This window comes from Mustela lutreola, chromosome 1 (assembly GCF_030435805.1).
Source record: "Mustela lutreola isolate mMusLut2 chromosome 1, mMusLut2.pri, whole genome shotgun sequence".
In the NCBI taxonomy this organism is placed as follows: domain Eukaryota; kingdom Metazoa; phylum Chordata; class Mammalia; order Carnivora; family Mustelidae; genus Mustela; species Mustela lutreola.
In genome coordinates this window covers 142,994,827-143,012,491 of record NC_081290.1, presented here as the reverse complement: position 1 = coordinate 143,012,491, position 17,665 = coordinate 142,994,827, and the positions used below count along the sequence as shown (strand labels likewise).

The window sequence follows — 17,665 nt, the reverse complement described above, 5'->3', positions numbered from 1 at the left end:
ATAATAATCATATGCCAAAAGCTGCAAAACATTAGAGAGAGACTAAAGAAAATCTAAAGAAATGGAAATTAAACCACATCCATGGACTGAAAGATTCAGTATTATTAACACATAATTTTTAGTAAAAATGGTCTACCAATGAAATATAATCTCAATCAAAATCTCAGCAGGACTGATAAACTAATTCTGAAATTTATATGAAAAATAGAGAAACCAGAATAGCTAAAGTAATTAAAAAAAAAAAAAAGGAGTCACATGATCTGACTTTATGACTTACTATAAAGCTATAAGAAAAGATATACTGTGTGGTATGTATATAAGAAAAGATAAACTGATTGAGCAGAACAGAGTTTAGAAATGGACCCACACATCTATAGCAATTTATTTACAAAGGTGCCAAGACATTTCATGAGAAAACATGGTCTTCTCAAAAAATGGTATTGAAAGAACTGGACTTCCATTTGTAAAAAAAATGAAGCTCAATACTTACCTTGCACCTACATTACAGATTAAAAATAGGTCACATTATAAGCCACAATATAAGAGTGTAATAATAATTATGTTTGACCCAATTTGGTTTTACAAAAGCCAAATCACTATTAGTTAACAATAAGCATATAGTCAACTAAGCTTTCAACTTCTTCAGTAAGAGTCTCTCTCGTATATACACATGTAAACAGTCCCCTCTAAGTGACCAGGGGCTACATGCCAGGAACAAATGCCACATTTTGATCTTCCCTCCCATTAACAACACTACTGCCACTGATATTTTTAACTCCGACTTTACTTTATCCTTTCTTCCCGTTTTTTTTTGTACTACAAATTTCTAAGACTAAATGTAAAACTTCACATTTTTGTTTCATATTTCACTCAAATATTTCATGCATTTTATTATGCAAAAATCACTTAAATTTTTTTATTTTCATTACCGCAAAGTGAGTTGTATGATCAATTTGTGATATTAGTGAAACTGTTGAACAAATTAGGGCCCCTGACAGAATCTTACAAAGATGCAATAAAGAAGGTAATACCTCAAGTTTATCAAGGGCATTAAACAATAGGGCTATAAATGATCTGAACAGTTCTAAATGCTACTAATTTCTTTTAATTATCTTGCCTATTTATCAGGAAGGTATCACCCAGATTTTTGAACAATTTCCTGAGATATGTCACACTAGACTTAAAACTTCACTAATTTACTAACTTAAAATACATTTTTAAAGTAAAAAAGTTAATATAGTTTCACAGGATATATCTTTCTTTTATCTTTTTTTTTTTTTTTTTTTAAGATTTTTAAGTAATCTCTACACACAACGTGAAGCCCAAACTTACAACGCTGAGATCAAGAGTTGAATGCTCTTCCAACTAAGCCAGCCAGGTGCACCTACAGGCTATCTTTCTAAGTGAAACTACTAATTTTCTTTTCTTCCTAACATTAAAAAATGTAACTAATTGTCTATTCTCCCTTTTATATTGAGCCACTGTTTCTTGTTTTTAGAATTTAACCTTTTTCCACTTCCAAAAACCTGGTTGACATCATAAATCATGAACTCACTTAAAAACAAAAATCCTTTTCTAAAAGTGGGAGAGTTTAAAATTAAGTCACACAGAAATAAAATGTTTCTGCTTAGATTATTCTTCTATAAATGGTTCATATATAACATACATTAAATTATAAGACTCTTTAAAAAGTAAAGACTATTTCATTCACTTTTGTTCCTGGCCCAGTCCTCAGAATAATGTCTATAAAAGTTAACCAGCAAATTAGTAATTATTTGAATCATCACATTTGTTCAACATAAACTAATGTTGAATTCAAGTTAAGTAGACTTTGGGAATAAAGAACTGGACAGGAATGTGGACATGTGACTTTAAAAAAAGATACTACATCATCCACTCTAAAATGCACACTATAGATGTTTAACTAGACTTACTGTGGTGATCATTTTGCAATATATACAAATATCAATAACTATTTTGAAGACCTGAAACTAATAGAATGTTGTAGGTCAATTAACCCTTAACTAAAATAAAAGTAGTAACTGCCCCCCCCCCAACACTACAAATTCACATAAAAATAAGTTTTGAAGATCAGAGGGAAATACAAGAATGAGAAGTTGAAAATCTGACACACACAAGCATATAAAAAAAGCTACAAATACTAAACTTCAACTTTAATTTTTTAAATCAAAAACTCTTAAAAACACAAACCAATTTCTAGGTGTTTTGAAAACAATCTTTATGTAAATTCATGGTAGGTCTATGTTCCCTACTCTGAATCTACCCAAGTTAGTACACCCAGCACTAAACTAAGAAAACGGGAAGGATTAAGGGATAAACTGGCAATGCTGTGTAAATAAAACAATTCATTTATAAATAATAATGAATGGTCACTCCACACCATAGTAACTTCAGATGATTACAGAATAAATACTTCACTTTGAGGATTACTGACTGGCAGTGTGTTGCTGGTGTATGTCAGGATTATTCATCACCCTGACAGTAATACTAACCACAATCCATTTCAGTTACTTCAGTTTATCATATTCTGACTAATGTTAAAAAACAATGTCATTGAAGGCTGCTTAAATTAAGTGTAAGGTTAACCTCTGTTAGACTCATTTAAAAACTACTAGAAGGTAGAAAATCAAATCTGCAAAATACTTAGAAAAGGTAAATTTTAACAAAGGTCACAAAAAACAGACTGACTTCCTAATTTAAAAACAAAACTTCAGCAAATTTTGTTAATGCAACACAATCTCTCTCTCTCTCTCCAAATATACATATGTATGTTCACACTTTGCTAAACTTATTTCACATTTTGAGGAAAGAGTGGCACAACCATATTTTAAACTAAATACATCACACTGAACAAATAATAATTTAAAGTTTAAGGTCAGTGTACCCATGATAATTTTCCTTCAGTAGCATATAAATAACTACATAATACTACATATAATAATACATAGCAATTTGCTATATAAGAGCCTCCCCCATCACCAATTAAGTAACTGAGAAAGGTCCCTTATTAATAAATGAAAACAGACTCAGATAATGTGCTATCTAAGTCCAAAGATTTCTTACTGTAGTCCTCTAATTTTAACTTTCTAGGCTACTTTCACATAGCATTTTGGTATATTTTTTAAAAACCATCTGCACTAATATTCTACTTTCTAGAGCATCATTTTCCTTTTTCTATTAATGTGATAGTTTTCTATTATCTCTGTGAGGACATTTATTCTGATTTTGCTTGTAAGGCTTTTTCTGTTTCCTGAATTGTCTTTGTTTCTTCTGGTTTCTTTTTATTTTTCTATTTGTTTTAGTCTTTGTTATCTTTCACATTGGAGACTGTCTTTAAATGTTCGCTAACGGCTTGGTAGTACCTTCACTTTTAGAATGAGGCACAAAAGAGCTGACTGAAGTCCACTGAACCTAAGTAGCACTGTGAGCTTACAGACTTCACTGAAGGGCAATCAGATGGGCTCCCTAAATGTTAGTATTTTTTCGGTCTTTTGTCTTGAGCCAGTCAATATGTTCAAAGTGCAATACAATCTTCTGTCTTAAAGGGTGGGGCTGGTATAAGCTGCCAGAGCTCTGATAGCATGACAACAAAAGGGATCTGGGGGTCTTCACTGTTCAGTACTTAAAGCTTTCAGTTCATCCTCCAGTTTTCCATTCCTTCCCATCAGCCCGTCCTCTGCTGTTCTTGGTGTTCTCAAATAAGAAACTTCTCTGGTATAATTTCTCCAAAAAGTTACATATCTCTTTCCTTTTGCCAAGATAAAGGAAAGAATGGTTAGATTTGGGGAAGAAGTAGACACAAATGCAAACAATCAAAAATACTCTTTCCACTTATTCCTAAAGTCTACCAGTTCACTGACAGGGACAGATCTGAGATCTCAGCCTTAACACTTGGAAAATGTGTGACTTTGGGGAGATCCTTAACCTCTCTGTATCTTAGTTTCCTTATCTGTAAAATAAAGATAACACTTTCCTTATAGTATTGTTGAGGGGATTCAAGGAGATAGCATATGTAAAATTTTGTTTATAAAGGAAGGCCCCTAATAGGGCTTCCCTCACAATCTAACAAATAGATTCTAAACTTTCCCCACATCATTCTTCAGCTGATTAGACTGTAAACTCCCCAAGGCAAGAGAGATAATTTATACCAAAATATCCAACATCAATGTGGCATATAACAGCATCCATATTTGGTGCCAAAATTAAAGTACTAAAATATATTTTATCAGCAAAAAAACAAAACAAACAAACACCAAAATCCAAGCATGGGGTAATTATTTTCTTTCTCTGTATTTACGTTTTACTGAAATGCTTTAACATCCATTACTTACTGTTGTAAAATCACAAGGTTTTTAATAAAATTTGAATTCCTTTGATTTGACTAAAGCTTAATACATTTTTTAAAAGGGGGTGTTGTAACACCTATCATATTTAAACAATATTCCCCTCCCCCTCCCAAAAGTGTTCTTTTCCCTCTGTGACATCTAGATGGTATACTGATTCCTGGTATATCTGTTACAGAACAGGACTAAAAGGACTGGCATTCGTCAGAAACAGCACTTAAAACTTAAAGAGATAAAGAAGTGCTGTCTGATCAACAACAGTTAAATGTCGGTAGTCAATTCCAGGTCAAGATGAAGCTGTATATTAAATGTGTGTGTTAGGGAGAAATATCTCACATATAAAAATACACAACCAAATGGTAAAAGATAAATGAGGGACATGGAAAGAAAATCACCTACTTTTCCTTTAAACAAAGAAAGAGAAGAAGAAACAATAAATACTAAGGACAAATAACTGCAACTCGTAAGCAAATAAATACATTCAAGAGAGTTTTGTCATTCAGTTCACTTATGTTATCTGAGAATTTACTCTTCAGAAACATTTTGCTCCAGACGAGGGCACCGGAAGCTGCTAGTTTGTTAAAAGAGTTGTGAATGGTATAACATTATAACATAGATTGAAAAAAAAACCCAAAACTATGATTTATTAGGGCTTGGATCAAAATTTAAAATTCAGTTTGAAGATAGGATCACAGTGAATTCTCCTTGAATTCCTACACTGCAAGCAAGAATCAGACAATCCTGGTGCAGGTTCATTTTCCCCTAATTCTTCGTTCTGCACCCTGAACCAAAAGAACAAGCTTACATGGCTCTAGCACTATAAAGCTGAAAAATGGATGATTTTTCTTTTCCTTCTACCTCAAACTCTCTTTAAGGATTTTCCTTCATTTTTGGAATGTAAGCTCTAAGTTTTAAAAAATAAAATACTTGCTTATACATTAGTCATTTCTGCTTTTTTATCCCAATCTTCAGTTTACTTTTTAGTAGGATAGTAGTTAACTACCTTGTTATTTTGAATTTCTAAACTAAGAGTCTCTGGCACAATATTATTAAATAAACAAATGAAAAATAAATGAATACTCAAGTTGTAACATCAGGGATTCAACAGTTTTAGCCAAAGATTCAGCTTTTTCATAAAACAGGCTTAGTCAAAACAAACAAACAAACAAAAAAAAAGCTTAGAGAATAACCTGGAACAAACACACTAAGAGGAACAATTTGGAAGAGCTTTCCTTTTTAAAGCACTGGAAAGTTGGTTACATTTTACCATGTATTTCAGCATGAGAGGTGAAAGGCAACTTGACAAAATAACATTAAAACAGACTTAGAACTTGATGCCAAAACCCAGTTTAGCACCCTGCAATATTTCTCAAACATTCTGGGCCCAAACTTTTAGTTTTTAGTAAGAAATATGTCACTTTAAACCATAAACCAGTGCACACACATGTATGTACACACACACGCGGCTTAGGCCAAAGATTCATATATAACGCACACTGATACTTCTTTTTTTAAATCTTAAGCTTCCTTCATTTATTTCTCTATAATATCTACCTATTTATTTATCTTGAGTGTAGTTGACACACAATTTTGCATTAGTTTCAGGTACATAACTTAGTGATTTATCATTATATTTATATATTATTTATGTATATATTTATACATATATTATTTATGTTTATATATATATGTTAAGTTTATACATTATGCTGATTCGCTACAAGTGTAGGTACCATCTTTTTGAACATGTCATTATTATGGTATCATTCACTAAATTCCTTATTCTGTGCCTTCATCCCCATGACTTATTCATTCCATAACTGGAAGCCTGTATCTTCCACTCTCCTATACCCATTCTGCCCAACCCCCAACCCCTTCCCTGCTGGCAACCACCAGTTTGTTTTCTACATTTATAGGTTTGAGATTCTGTTTTTTGCTTATTTGGTTTTTGTTTATTTTGTTGTTGCACAGTTACTACTTTTTAAGTTTTTCTATTCGTTTTTTAAAATGCTCGTTGTAAACTGCAGTTTGAAAAACATTGGCTTAGTGTTTAAATTCTGGTGCTAGCCACTATCTGTGTGACTTTGTACAACTTGCTTAACTTCATACTGCCTTAGTTTCTGTCTCTGTAAAAAAGACAGTGAATAATGTGGCCTACCTTATAAGGACTTTGTGAGGGTTAAAAAAAAAAGTTAACACATATAATATACTTAAATAAGAGCTTGACAAAAGTAAATCCTCAATAAATATTAGTTAACAATAATAAAACGGCATATTCCCCCCTATAGCTAATCTATAGCTAAGTTTTCATTTGGAAGCTAATGGTTAGTGACTGCTTTTCAATGTAAGAACAAACTCATTTTTTAGAATAGGCACTGAAGTTATGATACATATATTAAATAATTCAAAATAATTGTGTGAATCAATTAGAAGAGAAATAATTGCCTCAGAGTATCGGGGCTTTTCTCTTTTAGAAAATTGGTTCACACAATCCATTTCCTACTAAGGGAAAAAGAAGAAATCATGGTGGCAGAGAAAATCTTTCTAATCTACAAAGAAAGCCCTGATACTGAAACATTCTGCCATCATAATTTGTTTTTATGATATGACATTTTATAAATATATTACTGTCCTAATTATAATTTCTTATAAAGACAAGACAAAAAGAAAATGTTCATTCCCATCTCTCCCAACGAGGTTGTCAAAATATAAAAATCTATGTATAATTGTAAAATACAGATTAAAGTCTCTCCCAAGTGGTTAGATCTGTCGTCTCAACAGTCAGAATTGTAGACCAGTGATGAAACAACTGGGAAAGTGAAAGGAAAAAAATCAACTTCAACATTCATTCCTACTTTTTTAGCTTTGAAAGAATAAATTAAACCATTATGTTAAATGAGGGCTTTCTCAAAACACACATATAAGAAATTAATTTTCAGCAGATTTTCTATTTGATCTTCTACACAGACATATTCCATCTTCTCAACAGAGTGACAATATTAATTTAAAATTATTATAAAGAGATAGTGTGCATAAAATAAAAGTTTACACCTTCAAGAAGACATTTTTTACAACTTTCATTGAACTCTTTTCGCAAAGAATGATCAGAAAAATAGTATAGAAGAAAAGGTGTTGATTATACTAATTCAGCTTCAAAAAGAAAATTCCCTGTGTAACATGGAAGAAATAACCAAGTAAAATTGTAGCTTTGTATCAAAGCTTCTAAAACTCGTCTGAAAAGCATCATTGAGAAAATTAAATGAACATAAATATGCAGAAATAATTCCGTATGTTTTAAAGCCAGTCAGGTATATAATCTGTTAAAGAATGGGGATAAGATCTGTCTACATTTTAAATAAAGCTTTGCACAGAATGTTTTCTACAATTCTATAAGTTTAAACAAATAGTAATGTTTGTTAAATGTATACTATGGGAAAAATTTCAATATAAATCTCTTATAATAATTACTCAGACAGATACAACTAATCTTGTGTATGAGATATATCCCTGAAATATGCATGTAAACAAATATCTGAAAATTGAATCACACTGTAAACATTATGGAAGATTTTACTGCCAAAAGGAATAAGATATTTTTATAAAGTAAATAATTACTACCACTTTATACATGCAAAGCACAATTTTCAAAAATCGAACATGCTTATTTCACTTAAAATAATGTAGTTAATTCCACACTCACTTATATCCATCATTATTTAATGAAAACAGTTAGTACTAGAATTCCATTTTCTTGAACTTGAATGACTTTTATAGCATTTGAACCACCACTGCTTTGTAAGTTATAAGATATGTATGTGGTTGAGTGTTAGAGCTCCCCACTTCTTCCCAGCCCTGCTAATTACACTACTATTCATTATTCAACTATGTGTCCTTTAGTTCTTGTTGAAAGCATTCTTTATATTCTTTCCTCAGCCCAAAGTACTAATCTCTCAAAAAATCTCACAAAATATAAAAATGGGTACCACTACTACAATTAAAGGCACCAAATCATCAAAATTATATTTTTTATGCCTTTATATAGTGGATATGGACATATATGGAAAGACTAATGAAAGCAACTCCTTTAGTTTTGAGGCCCTTTACCACTTTTACAAATCTAACAAAATAAAAAGAGCAAAATCATTATTGGTAATCTAGTGGGGCATAAAAATGGCCTTATTTATCATATACAGAATATAAATTGCAAAGGCATTAGTTAAAACAGTATTTTACCCACCCAACAAAAGTATTTGACAAGCTCTATAGAAATAGCTATATACAAATAAAATTCAATTTTAATAAAGGATCTATTTATCTGGCAAATAATCCATTAAGGCATTTTGCTGGTATTACTTTAATGAACTGTCATAACAAAAGAAACCATATAGTTTAAAAAACAAAAAACAAACAACTGCTTTGGTAGCTTTCCTCTGGTCATGTAAGATTTTTTCAGTGAGATAGAGAACCAAGACAAGAGGCAGAGAATAGGGATGCCTGGGTGGCTCAGCTGGTTAAGTGTCTGCCTTCAGCTCAGATCGTGACCCTGGGGTCCTGGGATTGAGTCCTGCATCCGGCTCCTTGCTCAGCAGGGAGCCTGCTACTCCTCCTGCTTGTGCCCCCTCCCCGGACAAATAAATAAATAAAATCTTTAAAAAAAAAAAAAGAGAGGCAGAAAATAGAGGCAGTTGGCAAAGAACAGTGGTAGGAGGAGGCAACATGATTACAAGAACTCTTGGTCAGGTACAATGATGGCAGAAAACAAACACAGCCTCAGCGAAAATATCCAAGTAGCCTCCTGCTTATCATCATTGGTAACTGTTCTACCAGGACAGAAACATGCACCCTGTCCACAATCTGTCTTACTACCCACCGGATCTTGAAGAGCCCACCAAAAAACTTTCTAAACAACAACAACAACAAAATCCTAAGCTATGGGCGCCTGGGTGGCTCAGTGGGTTAACCTGCTGCCTTCGGCTCAGGTCATGATCTCAGGATCCTGGGATCGAGTCCCGCATCGGGCTTTCTGCTCAGCAGGGAGCCTACTTCCCTCTCTCTCTCTCTGCCTGCCTCTCTGACTACTTGTGATTTCTCTCTGTCAAATAAATAAATAAAATCTTTAAAAAAAAAATCCTAAGCTATGTGCTTAAATAGAAGTCAGAAGAAAGTCTAAAAAGTTTTTAAAAAGGTGATTCTTCTAGAACTCTAGGAAGGATATTTATTTAAATATATTTTGTGAAGCAAATTTTACATTTTAATAAATTAAAGGAGTAAAAATAAGATTTTTACTTTTATGTACATAAAATTCAAATAATGGAAAGAGAGTAGGATATAATAGCCTGAGAATTGAAGAGCTGGCAAGTTTTTATTATTGACCTACTGCATGACTCACTATACAAGTTAACCTAATACATAGACCTCAATTATTCGATTTGAGAGTTTTACAGATTCCAGTGAATACTACAGGGTCTTAGAACAAATATGATACCTAGATGTAAGACTTTCCTTATTCTAAAACAACAACAACAACAACCCCCCCCCCCCCAAAAAAAACCAGTTATACTCAGTATATATACACTGGTTATACTCAGTTATGTGTTTATGGTCAGCTGAGGGCTGGGTTAAGATGGCGGCTGATGGTACAATCTAGCCATCCTCCACATGCAGGTTGAACTGGCCATGTTAGGGGCACGTTCTCAAGTTGATCACTTAGAAGCATTAGAAACAGATGGTTTTAGAACTGGGCCAGAAATAAGGGTTAAGACTGGAGCACTCTGTCAGAGATATAGAAGTTATCAAAGACTACTGAGATTATATCAAAATGACTCAAGAGTAACTTAAAGAAGTTCCCTGTGGTAAAAAACAGGAACAACTGAGTGAACATCAGTAAAAATAATCACTGCAATGGATTGAAATATCAAATACATTTAAGTCTGTGAGTTCATTACGATGTTTTTTTTAGAAAGTTAGATCCCATTGGAAGATGTTAGGAACTAGTCACTGTTATGAAAATGAAATAAAGAGAGAGAAAAAAAGCAAACTTTTATTCTGCTTTTCCAATGCAAAGTACCACTGCATAACCTAACCTAGTAGTAGATTAAGGGAAGCATCTTGTTACAGAATGAGTCTCAATTTCGTAAATGAAATTAAAGTGAGAGATGGTAAATATCATGATTTTGCAATGATTACATAACCAGTAAATCCAGGCATTAAATATAAATGGCAACTAACATCACAAAAGAGAAGTAAAGAAGGTATTACATGCCTTCTATGAGAATAATGCGAAAACTTCCTATGAAGCAGTATTGCCACAAATATCCAATCTGAATTCTATCAGTCTTTGGAACAAACTACCAATTTATAAGAAATACAGAAAGTAGAGAAACCTGTTAGACTATTCCACTGGGATGCAGTAAACAAAATCCATACTGTGAGAAAAGATAGAAAACAAACTATGTTTCTTCAACTAATCAATTGGAAAAAAAGAAAAGATGGAAGAGAAACCTACAGGAGAGACTTAAGACTTAATCAGTATCAACTGAATGCACTGTGTCGTCCTTATTTGGATCCTGATACGAATAAACACAGTAAAAAGAATTACAGAAAGTTGTAATTCAATTGGAATGTCATACTTACTAGGCTTTTGATGATATTAAGAAATTATTGCTAATATTTTAGGTTTGCTAATGGCATTATGGTTATGCTTTAAAAAGAAACCTTAAAAAGAAGTACATATTGAAATATTTATGAATAGAATGATATGATATCTAGGATTTGCTTCAAATTAATAAGAGAAAGTAGAAAGAAAATGAATATAAAAATAAAACAAGAGTGATGATTACCAAAGCAGGGTTACTAATTGATGTAAATTTATTACGCTAATTTGTCTACTTTTGTATATGCTTGAAATTCTCTATGATAAAAAACTAAAAAGAAATATGCCCTTATTCTATATTACAAAATGGTGATACAGGATATTCTATTTATTGATAATCTAGGACAGAAAAGGAGAGTTCTTGAAGAACCTAAGATATAAGAAAATAGTTTAAAAACATTGTGATAAACGTATATGCATATAGAAATATAAAATGCAGTCATTCCTTATTGATATGTGGTAATAAGGAGTATTTTTTGCTTATTTATATGTTTTACATTTAAACAACTGAATAAAGTTAATATTTTATAACTTGGGGGAAATGTCATATATATTTTATCATTTAACACATTTAGTGAATGGCAGGCCCTGTGCTAGGCATGAGAAAAACAATTGTGAACAAGAACTCCCTCATATAGAGTTCAGTAGGGGGAAACCAAAACAGGTAGAAGGGTATATAATATTCAGGATATTTTAGGTGCTGTGAAAGAAACAGAGGACAGAATATCACGGAATGAAAATAGTAATGGTCTCCATGAAGAGGTGACCTACAGGACTAGAGTCAGCCACTCACTAAGTAGGGGATGAACATTAAAGGCAGAGAAAGCAAAACTCTGAATTGGAAAGAATAATTCTGCATTCAGAATAACTAAGTGAAAAAAGGTTTAATCACTGGATTTCTATAATTCAAAATTATATTTAAAGAAAATTCATTTTGAGGTAGTGAGGGATAGATTAGACAAGGGCAATAGGTGGCAAAGAGATCAGGTAGGACACCTGTAGTAATGTACTGGTACTTGTCTTTTAATACAAGTGCTGGTGAGAAGTATCCATGATACTAACACCATTTGAAGAAGTTAATATTTTAGAATAATGTCTTCCTAAATGGATATAGAAAAAAAGAATACAATTGTAAATACTTTTCATTGTTACCAACTTTATCATGCATTTTTCAAAAATTTTCAATTTAGGGGCACCTGGGTGGCTGAGGGGTTAAGCCTCTGCCTTCGGCTCAGGACATGATCTTAGGGTGCTGGGATCGAGCCCCACATCGGGCTCTTTGCTCAACGGGGTGCCTGATTCCTCCTCTCTCTCTGCCTGCCTCTCTGACTATTTGTGATCTCTCTGTCAAATCAAAAAAAAATATTAAAAAAAAATTTTTTTTTCAATTTAAATTCTAAGTTCAATTTTGAGAAAGTGAAAATATATATGAAAGATAAATGTATTAAAGTTACAGTTATAGTAAAAAGATTTTTAGAAAGTAATGTGAAAATCAAAAATAATCAAATTCATTGTGATGTGCAAGGCAACTGTATTTCAGATGATTCCTGAAAAATTACCTTGGACAAATCTCTGAAGTTGCTTGGCAAGGTAAGATCCAGTTCTTCTGATTCATAATTAGTGATGACCCAGGGAAACACTGGATACTGATTTAAGTCATTGTAACTCCGTCCTAAGAGAGGGAAAAAAAGCCACTCCATTTAGAATAATAAAATGAAATGATAAATAGGAATATCATTAGCTAAAAATAATAACAATTTAACTCTTTGAGAGCCAGACAGTGTTCTCATCATAAATAGACTTTTATTAATTGAGTTAAACTTTATATATAGTTACTGAATGCCTATGGACCGTCTTTTGGGAAATGTAATGGTATCATAAGAACCTTTAGTAATAGTATAATAGTATAATAATGTAAAACAAATCTTAAATAATGTGAGACTCAAGCCCACCTTCTAGTTTATTTAATAACTACCCAAAACAAATCACTGGTTCTACTCTCTAAAAAGAATTTGGAGGATACATTTAAAAGACACTTTAAGCACAAGAGGAGCTATTTGAGAGTAGACTATTTCATAAACGTTGCTCCCTAATTATTACTGTGCATTTAATCTATGTGTTAATTGAATTATCTCTCATGCTAAGTATGTGCATTAAGCTTAGTGTGTAAGTTTTCTGTTTCTCACTACTACTTAAGAATCGTTTCAGTCACTACTTATATAATCTTCATTTAGTTCGACATAAATTCAAACTTTCTTCATTCCTATCCCTCAGCTGGCTGTGAACTGAACATCTCAACTGATAAAATTTAGACTTTTCAATGTGAACCCTTAACTTCCAGTTTTCCATAATAGTCCCTCTCTTCTCCTCTTCTCTAACAGTGCCTTTATTCTTCATGAGCTGTATTTCCTTCAACAGAGCTCGAGTCAGCCTCACTCATAACTTGCATTGTTACTTCTCCTCTCTGTCCCTTTCACTGTTTCTCATTTTTGCCTTAATCCATTCTCTTTTTACTATTACACAAGAAAACTATAATTCACATCTAATGTTCTCATTTCATCTCCAACCATTCAGTTCCTGCAATCAGCCTTTTCTGTTTGCTTTAAAGCTATAAGGCATGGCCTGTACTCATTTTTAATTCTCCCATACCATATTTGGTACAGGCAACCAACACCTTTCTCTTTCTTTCCCCTTGCATCTCAAGACATTTGCTATACCTCAGTTTTCCTCCTCTTAGGTCTAAAAACTCTGGGATAACTCATCCTCTTCTTTCCTTTACTAACTTTACCTTTGTCTTCTTGTCATGAACAAGAACATTCACCAGACCTTGTCTCACTGCTTTCTGTATTATCTGGCTTGGTAACCTCAACTCATTCTTGGTAATTTCTAATTTATGCAGATGAAATCCAACGTCTTCTCTCCAAATTCCAAATACCTTCTTTGAACTATACTTCTAAAAATTCTTTTTGATATATTAACCTGGATGTCTATCTACATAGAAAAATCATCATCTTTTTCTAGACCATTTTTTCTGACTTCCTTTCTGTAATGGCACCACCATTTCCCCAATGATTCAGGACAGAAGCCTGGAAACCTTTTCTGACACTTCTCTTTTACCCCCTACATTTAGTCAGCCCAATGTCAAATTGTTTGTACCTTATAAATCTTACATCATTTAATCTATAAATTCCCACTTTCACACCTCTAATGAAGCTCTCATTATTTTTTATATATAATTACTTCCTAACTGTGCTCTCTACCTAGTTTCACTCCACTCTAGTTTATCCTTCATTCTGCCTCCATGTTAACTTTCTATATAGTACTAATATCATTTATTTGCTCAAAAACTTTCAGAAGTTGCCCTATAAATGGACGGCTAACTCCTCAAACTGAGAGAAAATCTTTCACAATGTGTCTCCCTGCTACCTTTTTAGTTTTCTTTCTCATTATACCTTTATGAATATATTCTTTAGGTGTGTACATGCATATACATATGTATAAATTATACCCTTAATCATTCTTTAGCTATATCACATTTTCCCACCTTTGTATGTTTCCTTATGCCTTCAGCTTTACATGGCATGACATTTTTTTTTAATTTTTTATTTTTTATAAACATATACTTTTATCCCCAGGGGTACAGGTCTGTGAATCACCAGGTTTACACACTTCACAGCACTCACAAAAGCACATACCCTCCCCAATGTCCATAATCCCACCCCCTTCTCCCAACCACCCTCCCCCCAGCAACCCTCAGTTTGTTTTGTGAGATTAAGAGTCACTTATGGTTTGTCTCCCTCCCAATCCCATCTTGTTTCATTTATTCTTCTCCTACCCACTTAAGCCCCCATGTTGCATCACCACTTCCTCATATCAGGGAGATCATAGGATAGTTGTCTTTCTCTGCTTGACTTATTTCGCTAAGCATGATACGCTCTAGTTCCATCCATGTTGTCGCAAATGGCAAGATTTCATTTCTTTTGATGGCTGCATAGTATTCCATTGTGTATATATACCACATCTTCTTGATCCATTCATCTGTTGATGGACATCTAGGTTCTTTCCATAGTTTGGCTATTGTGGACATTGCTGCTATAAACATTCAGGTGCACGTGCCCCTTTGGATCACTACGTTTGTATCTTTAGGGTAAATGCCCAATAGTGCAATTGCTGGGTCATAGGGCAGTTCTATTTTCAACATTTTGAGGAACCTCCATGCTGTTTTCCAGAGTGGCTGCACCAGCTTGCATTCCCACCAACAGTGTAGGATGGTTCCCCTTTCTCCGCATCCTCGCCAGCATCTGTCATTTCCTGACTTGTTTATTTTAGCCATTCTGACTGTTGTGAGGTGATATCTCATTGTGATTTTGATTTGTATTTCCCTGATGCCGAGTGATATGGAGCACTTTTTCATAGGTCTGTTGGCCATCTGGATGTCTTCTTTGCAGAAATGTCTGTTCATGTCCTCTGCCCATTTCTTGATTGGATTATTTGTTCTTTGGGTGTTGAGTTTGCTAAGTTCTTTATAGATTCTGGACACTAGTCCTTTATCTGATATGTCGTTTGCAAATATCTTCTCCCATTCTGTCAGTTGTCTTTTGAATTTGTTAACTGTTTCCTTTGCTGTGCAAAAGCTTTTGATCTTGATGAAATCCCAATAGTTCATTTTTGCCCTTGCTTCCCTTGCCTTTGGCGTTGTTCCTAGGAAGATGTTGCTGCAGCTGAGGTCGAAGAGGTTGCTGCCTGTGTTCTCCTCAAGGATTTTGATGGATTCCTTTCGCACATTGAGGTCCTTCATCCATTTTGAGTCTATTTTTGTGTGTGGTGTAAGGAAATGGTCCAATTTCATTTTTCTGCATGTGGCTGTCCAATTTTCCCAGCACCATTTATTGAAGAGGCTGTCTTTTTTCCATTGGACATTCTTTCCTGCTTTGTCGAAGATTAGTTGAATGTAGAGTTGAGGGTCTATTTCTGAGCTCTCTATTCTGTTCCAGTAATCTATGTGTCTCTTTTTGTGCCAGTACCATGCTGTCTTGATGATGACAGCTTTGTAATAGAGCGTAAAGTCCGGAATTGTGATGCCACCAACATTGGCTTTCTTTTTCAATATCCCTTTGGCTATTCGAGGTCTTTTCTGGTTTCATATAAATTTTAGAATTATTTGTTCCATTTCTTTGAAAAAGATGGATGGTACTTTGATAGGAATTGCATTAAATGTGTAGATTGCTTTAGGTAGCACAGACATTTTCACAATATTTATTCTTCCAATCCAGGAGCATGGAACATTTTTCCATTTCTTTGTGTCTTCCTCAATTTCTTTCATGAGTACTTTATAGTTTTCTGAGTATAGATTCTGTGTCTCTTTGGTTAGGTTTATTCCTAGGTATCTTATGGTTTTGGGTGCAATTGTAAATGGGATGGACTCCTTAATTTCTCTTTCTTCTGTCTTGTTGTTGGTGTAGAGAAATGCAACTGATTTCTGTGCATTGATTTTATATCCTGACACTTTACTGAATTCCTGTACAAGTTCTAGCAGTTTTGGAGTGGAGTCTTTTGGGTTTTCCACATATAGTATCATATCATCTGCGAAGAGTGATAATTTGACTTCTTCTTTGCCGATTTGGATGCCTTTAATTTCCTTTTGTTGTCTGATTGCTGAGGCTAGGACTTCTAGTACTATGTTGAATAGCAGTGGTGATAATGGACATCCCTGCCGTGTTCCTGACCTTAGCGGAAAAGCTTTCAGTTTTTCTCCATTGAGAATGATATTTGCGGTGGGTTTTTCATAGATGGCTTTGATGATATTGAGGTATGTGCCCTCTATCCCTATACTTTGAAGAGTTTTGATAAGGAAGGGATGCTGTACTTTGTCAAATGCTTTTTCAGCATCTATTGAGAGTATCATATGGTTCTTGTTCTTTCTTTTATTGATGTGTTGTATCACATTGACTGATTTGCGGATGTTGAACCAACCTTGCAGCCCTGGAATAAATCCCACTTGGTCGTGGTGAATAATCCTTTTAATGTACTGTTGAATCCTATTGGCTAATATTTTGTTGAGTATTTTCGCATCTGTGTTCATCAAGGATATTGGTCTATAGCTCTCTTTTTTAATGGGATCCTTTTCTGGTTTTGGGATCAAGGTGATGCTGGCCTCATAAAATGAGTTTGGAAGTTTTCCTTCTATTTCTATTTTTTGGAACAGTTTCAGGAGAATAGGAATTAGTTCTTCTTTAAATGTTTGGTAGAATTCCCCCGGGAAGCCGTCTGGCCCTGGGCTTTTGTTTGTTTGGAGATTTTTAATGACTGTTTCAATCTCCTTACTGGTTATGGGTCTGTTCAGGCTTTCTACTTCTTCCTGGTTCAGTTGTGTGACTTCTAATCTCTCAAATACCACCTCTACTAAAGTAATATCTATCCTTATATGAACATGAAATCCTTCCTGATTTTTTTCCTTACTCCCATCAACTGGATGAATATAATTTTCCTCTCTCTCTGAACTTTTATTGACAATAGTACTTTGTATTTCTTTTGTTGAATCTATAGTCGTTGCTCCAGAATCGTGTAAATGCTAAAATCTGTACTTAAAATAACTTCTCTGAGAGCAAGCAACATGCCTTATCCTCTCTGTACCTCCTTTGTGCCTCAA

At 33.8% G+C, this 17,665-nt stretch overlaps 1 protein-coding gene across 4 annotated transcripts in view; it reads right to left on the bottom strand.

Moving 5' to 3' along the window:
• Positions 1-17,665, bottom strand: part of LRBA (LPS responsive beige-like anchor protein) — a 742,234-nt gene that overhangs the window by 192,680 nt on the left and 531,889 nt on the right. For all 4 annotated transcript variants that reach the window (XM_059175618.1, XM_059175627.1, XM_059175636.1 and 1 more), the window contains exon 44: positions 12,576-12,688. In XM_059175618.1, coding sequence (XP_059031601.1) covers positions 12,576-12,688 — 113 coding nt within the window. The remainder of the gene's footprint in view (positions 1-12,575; positions 12,689-17,665) is intronic.